Source organism: Cupressus sempervirens, chromosome 9 (assembly GCF_028749045.1).
Source record: "Cupressus sempervirens isolate cs-2001-9-10 chromosome 9, ASM2874904v1, whole genome shotgun sequence".
NCBI lineage: Eukaryota > Viridiplantae > Streptophyta > Pinopsida > Cupressales > Cupressaceae > Cupressus > Cupressus sempervirens.
Genome location: NC_143126.1, coordinates 506,824,214 through 506,844,925, shown reverse-complemented (window position 1 = coordinate 506,844,925; position 20,712 = coordinate 506,824,214). Strand labels below are relative to the sequence as shown.

General features: G+C 39.7%; 2 protein-coding genes across 7 annotated transcripts in view; one reads left to right on the top strand and one right to left on the bottom strand.

Annotated features, from left to right (window-relative positions):
• Window positions 1–935: 935 nt before the first annotated feature.
• LOC149539561 (uncharacterized) overlaps window positions 936–20,712 on the top strand; it is a 250,070-nt gene continuing 230,293 nt past the window's right edge. For 4 of the 5 annotated variants that reach the window (XM_089800793.1, XM_089800794.1, XM_089800792.1 and 1 more), the window contains exons 1-2: window positions 936–1,107; window positions 19,950–20,038. In XM_089800793.1, coding sequence (XP_089656919.1) covers window positions 1,046–1,107; window positions 19,950–20,038 — 151 coding nt within the window. In that variant the 5' untranslated portion in view covers window positions 936–1,045. Of the gene's footprint in view, window positions 1,108–18,235; window positions 20,050–20,712 lie in introns of those variants that run through there. The other variant, XM_089800795.1, reaches the window with a different exon arrangement.
• Window positions 11,850–20,712, bottom strand: part of PES1 (Esterase/lipase/thioesterase family protein) — a 201,828-nt gene continuing 192,965 nt past the window's right edge. For both annotated transcript variants that reach the window (XR_016356257.1, XM_089800790.1), the window contains exons 14-15: window positions 12,638–12,747; window positions 11,850–12,404 (exon numbers count right to left, since the gene is read on the bottom strand). Coding sequence is in view for 1 of the 2 variants with exons in the window: in XM_089800790.1 (XP_089656916.1) it covers window positions 12,214–12,404; window positions 12,638–12,747 (301 nt within the window). In the remaining variant the exon portion in view is untranslated. The remainder of the gene's footprint in view (window positions 12,405–12,637; window positions 12,748–20,712) is intronic.

Genomic DNA, 20,712 nt, shown 5'->3' with positions numbered 1-20,712 from the left:
AAGTTTCAACATGCTTTTTATTAGGACTTATTATTTTGTTAGACATTTTGACTAAGACTATGATTGACTATGTACAACTCAACTCGAGGTGAATGCCTTCATATTTTGTTTAGACTTTATTAGTCGATGATATTAGATGGATAAATTTAAACTTGCTAATCGTTATTGTGATATTGTTTTATGTTCGAGTTTATGGTTAGCAACATGATGGATATTGTATGGCTATAATTACAAGTTGCTATTTTTTGATTAGATTATGTAAAATGGTTGATTTAAAATCATGTTTCAAATTCGTGGGTATATGGCAATTGAATGCTTAAAATTCATATTATATAAATGTTGAGAAAATCATGAATTACGATATGAGATGCCTTGTTTATTTTATTCTATGATGTAATCTTATTAATATGGTTGATAGTACTGATGCATTGACATGTTTGAGGTTGAGCGTGTAGGTACTTAAGGCAGAAGAGTGGTTGAAGTAGAAGAGTTTAGCTTCTTGATAGGGTTGGTATGAGATTGACTGGTATATGCACACCCACACACTCTTAATAAATTTTATTTTGAATAAAGTCATTTGCTTTGATTTTACATCTAGTTTGATTATACAGATCATTACTTGTATAGAGTAATGAACAAAATAATTAAATTTGTTTATTGTTTTTTCAAAATATTATAATTTATAATTTATAAATAAAATAAAATATTATGCTCTTAATTTTTGTATTAGTAATTAACATGCACAAATTTGAAATGACAGTTGTTAGTTGAGGAATTTATTGTTAATTAATAGAACAAAGAATGAATATTTCATCCACAATCTTAACTGGAGCTACTTTCCAAAATCAGTGGGAAATGAAATTAAAACCAATGATTTTAATTAAATATTCATAATGTCATTAGAGCAAAATAGAAGGAACGACAGTTGGAAAAAAATGTGGGTCGATCTTTAAGAGAAAGGGGAGGAACGAAGTTTTAAAAAAACATTCTCGGAGAACTCTTCTATAGTCTGTTAAGCTTGGAATTTCTTGAAAAGCTGAAAGAAATGCGCTGTGCAGAAGCAAACAATTGCGGGAACTTATCAAAAACTTGCGGAGAGATTTCTTGGTTCCATATTATAGATCTTTGATAGTATATTCACGTTTTATAATTTTTTCCATACAAAAAGTGTTGCATCGCTCTATTTTCTTATTTCAGGTGTCTGCCGCAGTTCATAGTTGTGCTTATTATAATGAAGTTGCCAGCTCAAAACAAAAACTTGTGATACGACTTAGCCAGTTTGTGTTTTGAAAAAAAATGCAAAGAGGTTTCATTTATAAATTTTAGGCTATTAACCAATCAACAGGCGGTCTAGGAAAAAATCGAACTTTATACTGTCAATAGGGATTTACAACCATTCTCTACCAAGAAAAGACCGTGTTGGTGGACGTGAGTAGGATTGAATTGTGTTTTTTAAAAGAAATTAAGCATTTTATTCCACATTGAAAGATTTAAATGGAAACGTCTCTGTTTTGCTTTGCTAAAAATGTCATCAATTCACCTCATATTCACTTTCTTATGTTGCGAGATTGCAAGGTTTTTATCAGCATGGATAATTAATCACCGATGCATTGTAAGGCTTAAGATCCTCTCATTTAAACCCGGAGTTTATACAGCTGGTCACAGAATGTTTGTAGTTTTTTTCATTCTCCTTTCTCATACTTCATCCGCATTTTATCCATAAATTCTCGAGTGGATCTAATCTGTTGCTACCGAGTCCATAGGAAAATGGTACCTTTACAAAGAAAATGAAGCTGAAACATATTTCTTTTCGATTGAAGAAAGCACACTAGAGTAGAGCTGGGAAGTACTCGTTTAAACTCGGAAATTACATTCTGGAGCAAACATAAGTTTTAGTAAAATTTATTATTATATGATAACTATTTGATTGATTGACCGGACTCGACAAAACCTTGATATATGGCTGGAAATAGATTCATTTTACGTTGGATTTAGTTATCTCAAGATCGTCTGGGTTCTCAAACAATTTTTTTTAGTATGAAACAAAGATGAATTCTCCTAAATTGCTTCAATCAGAATTGTACAGAACAGAACACAAATGTTACAAGATAGTTATCCTTTTGTTCCTGAAACTGTTCTCACCGATAAGAGCTGTTAGAAAACATTTAACCTTAATTTTGTGATGGACTACGAAATATGTGAATATATATACAATTGCTTAGTTAAAAATGTAATTCTTGGACTGAAATCAAGACTTTTAAATAGCAATTTGGAATCTGGAATGGAATTAGAAAACTCTACTATTTTGGGTTAAGGGGAAGTTATTGTTCAAATATATATATATGTGTGTGTGTGTAAAACATCCAAGAAACGAAGTTGTTCATTGGACTTAATCTCCATGGTGAAGGTGATGGATAGAAAAAAGTTGTTGAGGTGTCTCAAGAAATCATCAAGTTTGTCCCACTCGTGTCCAACAAACATTGGTGTTGTCAACTTATCGTTTCTACCATGTAAGTTTGAGAGAGGCAAAGAAGAGAGCCTTTTCTTCGAAATCTTCCATAAAAGAGGTTAGCCATAATGGGAGATAGAGGGGAGCTCATATCTACCTCATCAACTTTCTCATAAATGACACTTTGAAAAGTGAAAAAGGTTGAAGTCAAGCATAACTCCACTAAAGATGCAACCTCTAAATTCACCTTGCATCTCAAAATCTCAATCATATTGAGAATGGGGACTTTGGTGAAAGGAGAGACCACATCAAAACTCACTAATATGTCATTGCTATCAAACTGAGCCTCCTTGATTAATTGAACATATTGGGAAGAGTCTTTAATGAAAGACGAAGATTGGCCAACAAGAGGAGATACAAGCTTGACGAGGAAAGCGACAAGCTTGTAGGTTGGGGAGCCTATGGTGTCAACAATAAGGTCTCAAAGGTATCCCCACATAGAAGGAGTCATTGGAAGGAACCAACCGCTTTTTGGTGGTGTCATCAAAGGATGAAGAGGCAATCACTGATTTGACAAGCTTGAGGATTTTTGAGCAAGGATTGCGATTAAGAATCCTATAGCTACCAGAGTCTGAAAGGAGAGACGACATTTTTGAAACATAGTCTTGCTTGTTCATAATTAAATCATTATTTCTAACTAACTTGTTAAAAGCCACAATTTCATCCTTCAGAATGTTGCACCAAGGGGGTTTGGTGCACCTAAGGGCTACCAAACAATCTTGCCAGACCTCCTCAGCAATAGGTGAAGGAAGCCAACGACATTCTTAATCTTGATGAGAAAGTCATAGGCAAAGCCCAAACCCCTCTTAAGGAAGTTAAAGGTGGGAGGGTCTAACTCAATATTGGATAAGTTGACCACGAGTTTGTTCTCCTAGTCACTAATCGCAAGAGGGATTGCAGAAGCCTTAGAGGTTAAGGAATCACCACGACTACGATGAGGATATGAGGAGAGTCTCATAGACAGGAAGGAAACCGAGGCAGACACAAACTGTCATGGGGCTGGATTTTAGCTTATGCCCAAGTTAAGCCTTCTCCCTTAGAATCTCCAACCATGCGTGGCACTGGCGATCCCTACTTCTGACCCACCGTATGGTGCGACCATTTGCATTCACCCAAACTACACCTCCCCTTAACTTCATCAAGTGCCCACACACCTGACTACCTAAACATACACTCCTGCAGAATAGAAGTGCATGCCAAACCACCCTTACTTCTGGTTCTCTTCCTTTGGTGCTCCATGCACGCATCCTCGAGCTACAAGCTCTACCCCTGTTCAACCTCCATGCTGAACCCCTACTCAGCCCTTTGTGATATCTTCGCCTCGGTGTCCCCCATAAGACCACCTCGCTCCAACATCGGCCATATGTGATCTCAACTCCTCGAGTCTCTTGACCACCTCATAATCCTCCTTGATCACCATGACGCCACTCTTGGAATGCACAGAACTACCACAGCTCCCCCATGTTCAACTCTGCCGACTCCCCGAGCCCAGCGCTGCACCACTACAACCCTGCATCGAGAACCACTATGACTCCCTTGCTGAACACCGCATCCACACTGGCTGACTTAGACCCCATAAGTCCTCCCTAGCTCATACGCATACCTCCCAAGTAAACTCAACACCACCTTGGCACCTCTTTGAACCTCCTAGCTCAATACGCATACTCCCAGAGTATATTCGACACCTCCACGGTACCTCTCTAAACTTCTTGGCTCATACGCATACCTCCGCAGTACACTCGACACCCTCATGGCACCTCTTTGAACTTCCTAGAGTCCTCCAGTCCAATCCTGCATGCTATCCTAACATGACTATGTCTCCACGACATTCCACCTCTTGTTGGTCTCCCTAGCTCCCCATTGAACCCTTGAAGCCCAACCCTTGTTCCCCACGAAACTATTGACTGCCTTAGCCAAACTCTGAACCCTCACACTGAGCTCTTATTGCTTCGACACCAAGTCTATGTCTACATGCCCTTGTTGGTGAACACGTTATTCTCGTGCACTCGGTGTACTCGAACCAACCCCTTCATGCATCCACGCTGTCTCATACTCAATCCACGGATCCCTTTGCAACACAAGACCTACTTGAGTTCCACACCCTAGCTCCATGATCCCCCAACCTTGGACGCTGGACTTCCATTTCCAACTCGGTTACCACTCCATAGCTTCACCTCTAAACCATTTCACTCATCTGTGTCACCCATTTCAATCATGCACCACAAGCCATTGCTACCTGCTGTCCATCATGACTCACCTCCTTGAGCCATGCCCAACAACTACCCCTTCGGATACTTGATACGAATCTGCCACTTGACTTAGCATCCCTTAGCACCATCTCGGAACACTACATCCCGTTTGCCATACTGGACCGACCACCATGGTCTCTGAGATCCTACCTCAATGCAAACCCACACAACCAAGCACCCTGGATGTGCACTCGGTGCCACACCTAACTGATATTGCACCACTTAGCTATCTAGCTCGACAACACATCCCCCACACAGCTAACCATAAGCCCCCGATGCTCCTACTTGGACAAACCACTTTGCCTCCTATCACAAGACTAGGTACTCCACTTCCCCAGCTTTCAGACTCCAAACAACCTCCCAGTAGGCTATCAACATTGGCTTAGCTACTCCGCTTCACTAAGTTAGGGACCCTTGTTGTCTCACCAAACCTCACCACATTACGATACGATGGAGCAACATTTCATTGCTCCTAACAACTTTGCGTCACCTCTATCTCATCCGGAGACTAGAGGGAAGGACTATTCTTCGTCCCTCTTGAGGGAGGTTAGCTCTCCAAGCTACCCATCATGCACACTGGCACTTACCCTCCGCGGTTACACCTCAGCTCGGCTCCACACCTCGCCTACACCACAACTATGCTAGAGGGAACATCTCGTAGCACAACCCCAGGATTGCACCTCGACCTGGATCGAACACCGTGCCTACACCACAACTATGTTGGAGGGAACATCTCGCAACATAGCCCCAAAGCATACACCTCGGATCATGTTTATGACAAGATCCTACACCTCAACTATGCCTGCCCAGCACACAACATAGCCCCATTTGCACCTTGGCCCGACCCATGCCTCGCCTACACCACACCTGTGTGCACCTAGCTTTGCAGCACAAGTCCATCCGGCCTTCGAGTTTCATCTTGTGAATCAACAGCCCCTTACATCCTCCCCCACTCTAAAATAGGCAACGTCCTCGACGCTGGCATCCAATATCGCAACTTGTCGCATGGATCTACAGATGTGTTGTACACCAAACACTAACTATCATCATCACCTTATACCTCCGGTGCACACCTTCTATTTCCACAACATACTTGGTGCTTGTCAGTATCCCTGATACTGAACCACTTGCATGAATCCACTGCATGTCTAACTTTCACTGAGTTGGTCATCCCCAATAACACCTTGAGAACTGCACACCGCTGCTTTGTCTCCACTCAACCACCTTCTTGTCATCCACTGACAACCCAATTTTGTCTTCCACCTTCAACTGCCCAAGACTCCATTCCTAACATCCACTGAAAGACAAGCTTGCCACCACCCCGATGCACAAGCCAACCTGCTTTCCCAAGCTTCACACGTTCAACTTTCAGCCTCTTTGACTTCTTGTTGTGCCACTTTGATTACTTGCTAAAGAACCTTCTGGCGAGCCCTGCACCCAACTCGTCCACAAACACTACAACTCAAACTGACCACCAACACCGTCTACCGATCCACTTCCAGAACCTTGTGCTACACCTACTATTTACACAACCTTCCTCAGATCACGACCCAAATCTCTTCAAGTCACAACCCTACACCAAACTACACTTGACAGCTCCCACATCCACTTTCCTAAGTCATCACATTCAACATTGGCTTTGTGAACCATGCCTTCCGCTGTGCCATTATGCCCGACTGTTGACCAACCCTCGGCATGCCCTGCATCCACTCGTCCTCAACACATCAACTCAGAACACACCCGCTTCCAACCACCAATAGACTTCCAAAACCTCGTGACTTCTCAATACTTGCTTCCTCTCCTCGAACCCACCTTCGGTAAGTTCTACACCACTCTACTTCACGCAGCGCAAATGTTGCACCTCAGATCACCAAAGAGACCCTACACCACACTGCTTCCTTACAGCCCAAACTGATCTACTCCATGTAGTACCTCGATTTCACCTCGGATAATGTCCTGCACACCATCCTACTCCACACTGAGACTGACCAAACAAGCCACCGTACAGCCCAACTTCCATACTCCTCAGAATTGCCCGCACAACTCCTACACCTCACTGCGCCTTGCAGCCCATCACTGTTGTTAAACTGGCCTTAAAATGTCCCTAACACTGCCATCTTCACTTAAGTTGCACTCCAACGAACTCACAACACCATGTTGCACTATATCCATCTTCTTGCATTATGGCCTTGTGACCCCATGCCACATCTTGACCCACCCCAAGTTCCACTGCTGAAACCACTTCCAACAATGTCCATATCAACTCTCCACAAGCTGCATATCAGTTTGACCATCTTTATAACTTGATGCCAACTCCAGGAGTCGATGAAGACACAAGCCTATCTGCTAAAGATCACACTCCACTGCCTACTCCCCCTTGAGCAATAACAAACTGAAGCAACACTTCAATCAGATCACACTCACTGTCATCTCCTCACCAAAGTTGGGGTAAAACAAAGCACAATCACTCCAAGATTCACGCACAAACTCTTACCATGCTTAGAGCGATCGACTCTGATACCAACTATCATGGGGCTGGATTTTAGCTTATGCCCAGGTTAAGCCTTCTCCCTTAGAATCTCCAACCACGCGCGACACTGGCGATCCCTACTTCTGACCCACCGTATGGTGCGACCATTTGCATTCACCCAAACTACGCCTCCCCTTAAACTTCATCAAGTGCTTGCACACCTAACTACCTAGACATACACTCTTGCGGAATAGAAGCGCATGCCGAACCACCCTTACTTTTAGTTCTCTTCCTTTGGTGCTCCACGCACGCATCCTCGAGCTACAAGCTCTACCCTTGTTCAACCTCCACGCTGAACCCCTACTCAGCCCTTTGTGATATCTTTGCCTCGGTGTCCCCCATAAGACCACCTCGCTCCAACATCGGCCATATGTGATCTCAACTCCCCGAGTCTCTTGACCACCTCCTGATCCTCCTTGATCACCATGATGCCACTCTTGGAATGCACAGAACTATCACAGCTCCCCCATGTTCAACTCTACCGACTCCCCGAGCCTAGCGTTGCACCACTGCAACCCTACATCGAGAACCACTATGACTCCCTTGCTGAACATCGCATCCACACTGGCTGACTTAGACCACATGAGTCCTCTCTAGCTCATACGCATACTTCCCAAGTCAACTCAACACCACCTCGGCACCTCTTTGAACCTCCTAGCTCAATACCCATACTCCCAGAGTATACTCGACACCTCCACGGTACCTCTCTGAACTTCTTGGCTCATACGCATACCTCCATAGTACACTTGACACCCTCATGGCACCTCTCTGAACTTCCTAGAGTCCTCCAGTCCAATCCTGCATGCTATCCTAACATGACTATGTCTCCACAACATTCCACCTCTTGTTGGTCTCCCTAGCTCCCCATTGAACCCTTGAAGCCCAACCCTTGTTCCCCACGGAACTGTTGACTACCTTAGCCAAACTTTGAACCCTCACACTGAGCCCCGACTGCTTCGACACCAAGTCCATGTCTACATGCCCTTGTTGGTGAAAACTTTATTCTCGTGCACCCAGTGCACTCGAACCAACCCCTTCATTGATCCATGCCGTCTCATACTCAATGCACAGATCCCTTTGCAACACAAGACCTACTTGAGTTCCACACCCTAGCTCCATGATCCCCCAACCCTGTTGGATGCTGGACTTCCATTTCCAACTCGGTTACCACTCTGTAGCTTCACCTCTGAACCACTTCACTCATCTATGTCACTCGTTTCAATCATGCACCACAAGCCATTGCTCCTCGCTGTCCATCATGACTCACCTCCTTGAGCCATGCCCAACAACTACCCCTTCGGATACTTGATACAGATCTACCACCTGACTTGGCATCCCCTTAGCACCATCCTGAAACACTACATCCCGTTTGCCATACTGGACCACCACGGTCTCTGAGATCCTACCTCAATGCAAACCCACACAACCAAGCACCCTGGATGTACACCCGGTGCCACACCCAACCGATATCACACCACTTAGCTATCTAGCTCGACAACACATCCCCCACACAGCTAACCATAAGCCCCCAATGCTCCTACTTGGACAAACCACTTTGCCTCCTATCACAGGACTAGGTACTCCACTTCCCCAGCTTTTAGACTCCGAACAACCTCCCCAGTAGGCTGTCAACATTGGCTCAGCTACTTCACTTCACTAAGTTAGGGACCCTTGTTGTCTCCCCAAACTTCACCACGTTACGATACGGCGAAGCAACACTTCATTGCTCCTAATGACTTTGCGTCACCTCTATCTCATCCGGAGACTAGAGGGAAGGACTACTCTTCTTCGTCCCTCTTGAGGGAGGTCAGCTCTCCAAGCTACCCATCATGCACACTGACACTTACCCTCTGCGGTTACACCTCAACTCAGCTCCACGCCTTGCATACACCACAACTATGCTAGAGGGAACATCTCGTAGCACAGCCCCAGGATTGCACCTCGGCCCGGATCGAACACGATGCCTACACCACAACTATGTTGGAGGGAACATCTCGCAACACAGCCCCAAAGCATACACCTTGGATCATGTCTATGACAAGATCCTACACCTCAACTATGCCTGCCAGCACACGACATAGCCCCATTTGCACCTCGGCTAGGCCCATGCCTCACCTACACCACACCTGTGTGCACTCAACTTTGCAGCACAGGCCCATCCGGCTTTCGAGTTTCATCTTGTGAATCAATAGCCCCTTACACAAACTTCGAGGGGCTCGAGGGGTGAAGCCCGAGAAAAGAGACAGATGACCTAAGGGACAAGACAACCCATCGCCAGCTGGAACGAGAGAGTGGATAGGTGAGGAATTCCTAGAGCTGACACCAGTAGCTAGAAGAATCAACCAAAGAATGAAGTGGCATGTCAATATTGTTAACATCAACATCACAAAGCAACTTAGTGGAATTAGGTGAAGTTAATGCTAGTGTACTTATAGACGATCCCAAGGAGCTGTTGAAGGATGATTGTTATTGCAGAGGTTGCAAGGATCAAACCTTAGTATCGTCTTGGCATCGATCAACACTACTGATGGCGTCTTGGTCGCTTGAACACTCTAGCTCATGCACTGCGAAAGGAAGAACACCAAAATGATGGGAGTCGCCTAAGAGAGGGATGACTTGAAGGAAGGGTGAGCGGATGACAGATGCAACGCCAATGGAAGAGGGAGAATGCACCAAAGGCACCAAGGAGGGCAACGACGGGGAGGGCACAAGTTTAATTGCTTTCGCTAACAGAGGAGAGGGATGCGACAAATCCAACTCATGGCTGAAGTCCACCATTATATTTGAATGATGCACATGGGATGAACGATGAAAGGACCACGAGGCAGGTTTGCGACTACAAGAATTGACCACAAATGAATGCAGAGGGGATGGGAGAGGAGCCGAAGTAGGGACAAAGCAAGAGGGTGGCTCATAATGTGCATTCCATCTTCTACCGAAAACTCTACACTGCAAGTTCCAAAATTTTCTCTTTTGCTCGATAATGCTTTTTTACTATTGTCCCATAACTCTCACATGTGAGGAGATGCCGAGCTGAATCCACAGATCTAGGCGCACAGTAGAAGCCAATTCGAGGTGAAGAGGCAAAATTCTAGACTTAAATACATCAATGACATTCCTGGTAGATTTGATGACTTGCTGGAGGAGAGAAAGAGATGTGTTAAAGAAAATATGCCTAGTTCTGGTGCACCAAACGTGATGGCTAATCGTGATGAAAGAAGGAATAAGTGAAGAATTTTTGCATCTTTTGAGGAAGGCTAAGGCAGGGGTCTCATGGGAGGGGCTTGAGCTCTATTTTTGTGGTGCGGGTGATCTCGTGATAACTCTTTTAAGGGTGCGGTCCCATGAGGGGGACTTAAGCTCTATTTTTTAGGAAGCAAGTGGTCTCATGAGCAAAATTTAATTGTGCTATGAGATTATTCAGAATCTTCTCCTAAAAAGTAGAAGCCCCTCATTTTTAGGAAGGAGGTGAAAAAGGGGTTGCTTTTTTCCACTTGTCAATAATCTAAATTATAGTTTTAAAATTAAAATGTAGTTTTAGAGGGAATTTTAAATTTCACCTTATTTTTAATGCACATCTTCCTCAAATTTCGGAACTAAAATGTTGAGTATCATAAATCATGGGACCACTAACTTTAACATATTCCCTAAAAAGTAGCAAGCAACTTCTGCTCTATTTTGTAGGAAGCCCCCTTCCATGGGACCCCAGCCTAAGGGAGCTAAAGGTTGATTTGGAATCTTTTTCTATAAAATAGGAGCCCCGAATTTTTAGCCTTTTCAATTTAAGGGGGTGAAAATCATATGGGGCTGGCTTAGGGAAAGATTTTGCCATTTGTCAAAAAAACTCTTCAATATCCCACCAAAATGAAATAATCTCTTTATTTTTAAAATTTATGAGACAACTAGATTCCTTTATTTTAGGAGCTGATTTTTTAAAAAGAGGATTTAATATAAAAATTCATGGAACCTCTTCTCTTTAAATATTCCTAAAAAATCTCAGTTGCAGCTGCTCTATTTTTAAGGAAGTGGGTGCCCATGGGACCCTAGCCTAAGTCTTCTACTTTCGCATCAAGGGGGTTTGGCGCTCCTAAGGGTTATTGAACAATCTTGCCAAATCTCCTTATTAGCAATAGGTGAAGGAAGGGTCTAACTCAATATTGGATAAGTTGGTCCACAGTTTGTTCTCCCAATCACTAATCGCAAGAGGGATCATGGAAGCTCGAGAGTTTAAGGAACCATCGTGGAACCCTGAGAGATTAAGGAATCGCCACGATTATGATGAGGATAGGAGGAGAGACTCTTAGACGGGAAGGAACCCAATTCTTAGAATAGTATAAATATAATTGCTATCTAAAATAATTATGCTAGGAAAATAACTTTTAAAAAGAAAATTTTATAATTGATGGATAATTAGGAGTTGTGGAAGCCTAAAATGTAAATTAAATTTAAAATATAATTATTTAAAAAAAATTATGTGATCTTATTTTGAAGTTATAATTTTTGGAGGGAATATCTGAACTTCCTACTATGTAAAAACATACAACATGAACGAATCTATCAATTTTAATGTCGTAAAATAAATTGATATATACACTTTTGTATTGGTGACAGTTTGCTCTCATTTTTCATTTGAAATTTATAATGTATTGATGCTCATTGAATTGGGAGAAATTAGACTAACCTACAATTTACTCTTTGATAAGAGCAGCCAGCGGCTTCAGAAAAGAATTGGACTGAAACTTTTATTTACTTTACAAAGCGAAATAATTGAAAAATACAAAATCGCTGCTGCAGGATATCTTGCAGAGACGGTATTAATTTAAGCAAATTCCAAGTTTTCCAAGAATAAATTTAAGACACAAATTCGTTTGGTGAGGTTGGTCAAGCCTCTTTTCCGTCTTGGTAGAAGCTAGCAAGGCCACAAACTATGGGTCAAAGGTGGGTGCTTGACGTGTGAAATTCCATGTTGCTTCATATAAAACCCTTGCTATGATTTGTCTGTAAGGATCTTCTTCTCGCTTCTCCTGCAAATAGCTCATACCTGCTTCTACCTCACCTTTAACATGTAGGTAAAGTGAATGTGCTTTCTCCTTGTCCTTCAGCTCATTCTCTCTTCCTACAAACGGAGAAATTCAAATCTTTTTATGAGGCATTCATAACACAATCTACACAGCAATGATCAATTGAAAAAAGTGATAGGAGGGGAGACTCTAAAATCAGAATCACATTATAAATTTCGATAAAAATAACGGAGATAGTGGATAATGTGCCAAACTCGGATCAAATTGGCTAGTGAGGCTTTATATGCTAATGATAATTGACAAACTTGTCGAAACAATGTTCGTGTACCTGCAGTTGCTATGGGCTTGCCAAATAAATAATATAGTCTTCCAGGAATTCTCGGGGCTATCCCTGGAATATGCACCTCTTGGTTTGCAACCTCCCCAGGCATGTCACTCCTGCTCACGCAAACAAAACAATGATATAGAAAATACAAATTCAAACCGATAAAAAGTAATTACACCATCTGCATGTAAAAGAATATTCCAATCCAGTTTGCTTCATAAAACATATTTAAGCCAGGACTTTGCCTATCTTTTGTTACTTTCTTGTATGACTAATCCTACGTTTTACAAGCTTGAGGCACTTTAAGAAATTTTGGTAGAGTTGGGAAGGAAGAGGACATAGAGGTCCTGAATCTACGTGGAGAACCATTAGCAAGATGAAAGATATTTTTAGCATATTCTACTTAAATTTTTTAACAACGTAGGATTAGTTTCGGCATGAATTCATCATCCTGAGATGATGATATTGATTCCAAAGGCCTTCGAAGGGCAGTCTTTTAGGAAATTTTAGTCAAATGGAAGATTTTGTTAGTAGAGAATGCAATGTGCCAGAATGAGCGTATTTTACAGCATTTCCTCAAGTGATTTTGGGAAAGGCAGATTGTAGTGTCCCCTTTCTAGTGATTTCAATCAATCATGATAGACCGTTAACCTATTTAGTTGGTTCCCACAGACTAAAGAATTATGATTAAAGAACCTGGGACACAATTTCTCCAGCAGGATAGAAGCTTCCTACATTTATTTGAGTTTTGATGGTAATTATGAGCATACTGTTTTTTCTTGGGGGGAGTGGATATGGCCGAGTTCTCCCAACACTTGATTTTTAGCTAGTAAGGTTTGGGCACTCAGTAATGGGCTGATGCTTAGATTATTTATTATATATTTATTATTATTTGTTGAGATTAATTATTATTATGTGTTAAGTTCGAGTAGACATGAACTCAAGACCTCCCAAATAAGAGACTCACAATTTACCGTTCTGTTGTAAGCTCTTGCCTGCTATTTTTAATATTGTAGGTGGATATAGTTAGTAGAGTTATCTTGATATTTGATATAGTCTATTGGATTAAATTAAAAGAATGCAAAATTTTGATTTTTATTATTTTGATTTATTAATTAGAAAGATATGGCACCCACTGATTGGCACACAGTTATAAAGTGAAAATGTTTTATATAAATGAATGGACCTTTTTGTACTTGGACACCAAATTGCAAGAATAAAGGTGTTTTCAAATTTAATTAGAAGGCAAAAGTGAGAAGAGGCCTAGCTTTTGGGAAGCTTAAAGGCAATGCCATGTCCTGTCTAGGGTTCAAATTATAAAAGATGATAACCATGTAAGATTGGGCCAACTTCCTTTAATTATGAGAATAGAATGCAAACCCTATGCTAGCAGACCCCATTATAATAAAGACAATGCATATAAAAGACTAGTGCATCAATCTACAAACGAAATTAACTGGAAAAACATGAAATACTAATAGCAACGATTATAAAAAGATCATAAATATTTATATAGTGCAGCAATGATGTAAACTGAAAGAAGTGGACCACAAAATGAATAATCTTCAGGCCAGGAAAGAATAAAAGAGAAAGAAGAAGATTGTTTTTCAGTGATCTAGTATAGGAAGCCAACTAAGCATTTCCGAACAGCACCTTACGAAAAGAAGTGTCCCTTGCAAAATGAAGAGGTGTGATTCCCTCTCATTTGTAAGTATAAGGAGTGGAATTCATTTGTGGAGGGAAGGAATAGGAAGTGACTTCAGATGAGAGCATACTCAAACCTACATTTAGAGGGAGGAATTCACCATAGATGAGAATCAAGCAATCAACTGAAGTGATCAAGCCCTTCCATTCAGATTGTAGCAGCAATCAACAATCTATTGAATTCCTAACATTTCTGATGCAACCAATCAATGACTTGAAAATCGTCATAGTGATGAGAATTCATAATTTTTTTAGAAAGCATCATATCCCCTCCTTAGCCTGCACCTATATCTAATTTGCTATTAGCTCATATGGTCTCTTGTGAGCTAGTTAGCCTTGCAAGGGGGGCCATTTTGAGGTGGTCCACTTGCACCCTACCTCTCTTAGCTAGGACTTAATAGCAAATTTGAGGATGCTAACCTTCCTTTCAAGGTCCGAACAACTAAAGAATCACAGTCCCTCTTTGGTTGAGTTGCAGGAGCAAATAAAGCAATATTGGGTTGCCGCTGGATTAGAGTCAAAACATATCTCTCAAGGATTATATGGACCTGAGGATGAGGCATTTGCCCACAAGGGGTAATGGAAACTACAATGATGATCTAAGTTGAGCTAAGTCTTCCCTTTTTTGATGGATCCGAAAGATCAACAACATGAGCTTGGGTGCAAAAGGCAGACACATATTTCCAGCTAAAACCCTATGCTCGAGGATAAAGAGATAAGAATGCAGCACAACCCCTTGATGACATCTCTCATGAGTGGTGGCAACATGGGATAGGGACACCAGGACATTAACCAAATCACTTCCTATGCCAACTTTTCAGAGAGACTCATTGACAGATTTGATGGGAATGACTTGACTTCAAGGAGTAGGCACAATTGAGGAAAGGAGGATCTGTGTATAACTATACTACCGAGTTCTAGAGGCTTTTTGTCTTGATGACTGACATTTTCAAAAGGAGGATGGAAGCACTTTTCATGGATGGATGGATGAATCCTTTGAGGGGTTTGGTCAAAGCCCTAAGCCCTGGCATCACAATACATCACCAACAGTGGATCAGAGTTCATCATTCACACTAGCATCACTATTCATCAACAATGAAAAAATCATATAATTAGAAATCATAGCTACATTTTCATCGTGAAAGAATCAGGGTAATCAGTGCTTGAAGCCCATCTGGGATCACATTGAAAAGAGATTGACATACATAGTTCAGTGGGAACATTTCATCATGGTGAATAGTGACATCCATATTTCATCTTAGATTGCACAACATAGAGGCAATAACTTTATCTCACAATTATCAGATCAGGCTTGCATACCATTTGCAATAATTAGAGATTGGCATCAACCTCATACTTGCATTCAAACATTGCACTCACAAATCAAAGGAGGAACATTCAAGTTTGCATCATTACTATCGATGGATCGTGTAATGTCCCTTCCTTAGACAGCTCGGTTGTCAGTAGATGTTGGCCTACTATCAGGGTTCCCATAGGTTAGTTGAGTGCACAGGGGACCCATTTAGAGTTTTGTGGAGCTATCTCAAGGTTTTAAAAGTTGTTTCAGATAGTTTGAGGCAATCTCCTAATTTTGAAGGATTGGCTGGGAGTTGACTGGAATGCATAAGGAGACCTCATGGATCATTCTAGAGGCTTTGGATGCAGTTCTGATTTTTTAAGGGACGATCCCTATTTTTTAGGAGGGGATTGTTAATTCACCTGCTATATTTAGACATCACCATAATAGCATGAGCATTAGGAGTTTTCAGTTTCGAGTCCATATGATGGATTTATGAATAAATTTAGAATAGTTAAGTAATTGCCTAATGTTTTAATTTATTATAATATAAAGTGATGTAAATAATAAAGTGTTATGGAGTGGGAGCCCCATGGAACACACACCTAGGAGTTATAAGAATAATGTTGTTCTTAAAAAGTGGGCTCCTCAATTGGTTCAAACATTCTGTGAAGGGATTAATTTTAAATAAAATTTATTAAAATAAGACAGAAAACCCTGAAGTGGATAGCTAGGGTTTGGAGGCTAATAAAAAGACATTGAGGGGTTTCATTTGAGCATCCAAGTATTCATTTTGACATCTGAAAGTTGTGTTTGAGCCATGAGGAGTTCGAGCAGCAAGTTGAAGCTTCCAGGAAAGGAAACTCCCTAAAAATCAAAAGGTCAGACTAAAACCAACTATCCTTGAGCAATATATTTATCTAGTATTCACAATTGGTCATATTGACAACAGTTTCAGGCATTGATTCAGTTTGCAGCAGTTGGAGTATTTTGCGCACATCTGTGAAGGTTGGGATCATATCTACCAGTTATACATTCCTCTACACCATTCATACCATTCCTAGGGCCATTTTGATTCTCCTACAGCCGTACACCTTGGATAGAGCATTTGGATTTGCACAACAATTTTAAGATCAGAATTATCAACAGATCAATTGTGAGATACATTCAAACATCAAGGATTTGTGATGGATCACATTGATGCACATTGAGAGTTTGTCATATGGAAGGGTGATCTTGCCTTCTAGAGTGTATTCTTTTATTCCTTTTCTACATGCTTAGAGGATGACTTATTCTTCCTTCGTATATCTGGGTGGTGTCCCCTGTCACCAATGGACACTACCCTCATATATATTATTATTATATATACTTATCATCGATTAATATAATGATTATTATATTATTATATGACTGTTATCACCAGAATTTGCACCCTCAAGATAAGCACCTAAATACTTAGAAATTCTGGTGAAACATGGGAAACAATCACGAGTTTGTGGGTAAACTATGCAGGTGACTGAACCTCCAGATTCTAGGCCGGTTCCTATATGATACTACGATATTTCACTTATGCTATGAACTTATGAGAAAAAGGGAAGAAGAAAGCATATAAAAAAAAAAAACTATTTAAACTAGAAAGGTGATACACCAAAGACAATAATGAAGGATTTTGATGTTTAACAACACAATGAAATGACATATAGTTGAAAATACTACTCTGATGAAAAATTTCTGCATAAAAGTGTTTCAGAAGAAGGCTATAATGATTAATATCAAAAAGATATGGACCATAATCAATATAATTTCATTAAAATGCACAACTTATGACCTATGCATAAAGGTTTTACTGACACATATAGGTGCAAAAATGAGACATAAACTTTAAAGGCTCTTGATAGAACACAGAAAATTAACATCAAATCACCAATATTGCACGCGAAAATGAGTCCCAAAGTAGATCCAGCCAATTGTATTATACCTTCAGAGGTCAAAAAAATCAATTTCCGAGATACATTTCAGAAAAAAAGTAGACAAAGGACAGTAAAAAGTCACAATAGCCTCCTTCTCTTTCAGAACTGCATCCCCGATATCACAGTTTTAGAAAACTTAAATAGCAAAACTCCTGGTCGAAATCAGGAAAAAAGGCTACTAAAAGGGAGTCAAAACTCATCAAAAGATGACTCACTGCTTTAAAAAATGAACTAAGTCATAACAGAACCTATGACTCACCTTTAACTGCCCTTAAAAAACTCAAAACGTCAACACATGGCTTCAAAATGCTAGGACAAGGTCAAAATTCGACCCATAGTCCTGAAATGACTCAAAAAGCCTTAAGTATGACTTTAAATGATGTTGCTAAGTCTTTGAAAAAATAACCTCTAAGACTTAGTCTAAAAGACACTTGTCACACTGACTTATTAATCATAAGACTAACTCAAAATCCGCTTTTCTCTCCTAAATCCAAAAATGGATTTATTTGAATTAAATTTGCTTAATTTAATAATAATCAATTGATTTATAATATTATCAATCTGATTATTATTAATTACATTTTTAATTTGCAAATTTAAATTACATATAACTCATTGATAAAAGTTAAATAATATAATAATATATTTAAAGTAATACATTATTATACTATTTAAATGTTACATAAATCAAAAAAGGCTTATGTAAATTCGAAATATAAAAAAAAATGATATCAATACATCTTCCTGCGGATTTGAAAAGGAAATCAAAAAAAGGTTAAATGTGAATGTATTAACCTAAAATAAAGCAAATATTTCCTCATTCTTCATTCGAAAGCTCTAGAGGAAGACTCGGCAGCTGATAAGGGGATTTTGAAACCCTAGAAGAACGCCATGAAAATACTTTCTTTGCCATCATTGTTGGGTCAAACTCGCTGTTATGGTACTTGGAAAATGCTTTGCTATCTGAGGCCGCCATATTTGAAGTCGTTCTTGGTGATTTTTTCCTGCTATTTGATCATTTCAAGCCGATTTTTTCCAGGTAAACTTTCATTCCGATTTAGCATGTTCTTCTTTATAAGAGAAACAATTGTTCTTCTTGCCCCTTTTGTGCTAAAATGGAAATACGTCTTTTTCAATGCATGAGTATTGTAAATAAAATGTGGGCGTTTTCAAAAGGGTTTGCTGTTATGATTTTCTCCTCTTTTGCTGAGTATTTACTTTCATTTTGAAGGGCATGTTTTCCTGCGTTTCCTTGTTGGAAAACTGTCGCACTTGACCATATATTGCAGGTATGCGTTTTTAGAAGCAAAAGAAAAACATTTTGCTCCCTAGTGCTAGAAGCACGTTGCATATTTCATCATTTGAAATGATTTTCGCTGCTGTTATGATAAGGGTTTTGCTTTAACTGGTTGTTATCACCTCTACATGGAAAATATGCACCCATTAATACCGCTGTAACAAAATTCTGGGCATATTTGATCAGCGACTTGCTCAGGCACCATTTATTATGCTCATTGTAGAACATTTTCAGTTGTAGTTTGATTCACAATTTGTTCCGATGGTTTTCCTGAGGAAATAAAAAAATCTGAACTGGTTATATCACAAAGATACTAATTCTCTCCATACCTTTTACCATGCTTTCAGATTCTTTAACTTATATCAATAAAGTTTTTTATTTCTCTACTTCTGGAAGAGCTTTTGTCTGCATCTCAAAAAAGAAAATGAGATTGATGTCATGAATATCATTATATCTGCATTGTCAGTTATAACTGGTGCTTTAGTCATGAACGTGCTTGCTAATTTCATGCAGAACTGTAGTTGCTCCTTCTATTTGAAGTATGGCATATTCCTCTTGTTAAATGCTTCTTCTTTTCATGCTGAAAACAGGATGCCTGTTTACTTCTTTTATGAAATTGATCTGCCATCACCAGCTGATTTCATATTTTAGGATCTCTTACGACTCCATGTTATGATCATATATTCTTTAAACAGAATTTGCACTTAGATATCTTCCATTCTGGGCAATAGGATTCATCTGCCTAATCCTGAAGCATGATCTCCTTGCTGTACTTGTTTCCAATTTTATGTGTTATCTTTCTCTTGATTTTCTGTTTTAGCACTCTTTTCTTTGCCTGATGTTTAGAATAATATCTTATGAGGTTCGAGCATGGGCTCGTGACACTCACAAAATACTTCTCTATGATTTGCATCTGAAAGTTTAGAATACACTTGTTATTTTTTGTATGTATTCAAAAATAAGAGGAATATGACATGTGCCAAAAATGTGGCTGTAGATAACTAGTCATTGCTTGGATCGTAAAGATCTAACACCATCTTCTTGCAGGGGAACGAGGAAACAGGAGCTTACCAGATCGAGAGCTGGACTATGGGCGACAATGCAACAACGGAAACCTAACCAGTCAAAGTCTGAAACACAATGACTGGTTATCTCTGACCTTCTCCCATATGTTTTATTTTTCTTGTTCTTTAGTACATATGAAAGATAGCAACTATATTCACGACTTGTGTGAAATACTTTGCCTTTAACATTTCATTATTTTGTAAAATATCAATTGTATATTCAATAAATGAATGATACAAGGACATTTATATTCTTTTAAAATATCAGATGAAATGTGCTTTTAGCAGAATAAAATTTCATGTCTGAATTTTAACATGTGTTAAAATTAAGTAACAATGATATAATAATTATTTTTCATATATTAATTATATTTTTAATTTAATATATATATAATATAATTATTGTTAATACAATAATTATATTATCGCAAACTTTATATTATCTATGTCATCCTCAAGGAATTCAACCACAATTATAATGACATCAACACTCCCTCTTAGCTAGGGAGGAATCTTTCTTGACAACTTCAAGCTCATCCCCGTGATGCTACATTCAACAATTAAACTAATGTCTCAGATAATAATTCATATTTCTTGAGACATCACTGTGAATCAAATATGTAAGCGTCTCGAAGCTAACTTCAACACTTCCTCTTAGACAGGGAGGCTTCCATATTGAATTTCAATGAATTCTGGATATCTTTGTATGACATATCCTTGGATATCACTTCATGTAATATCTGTTT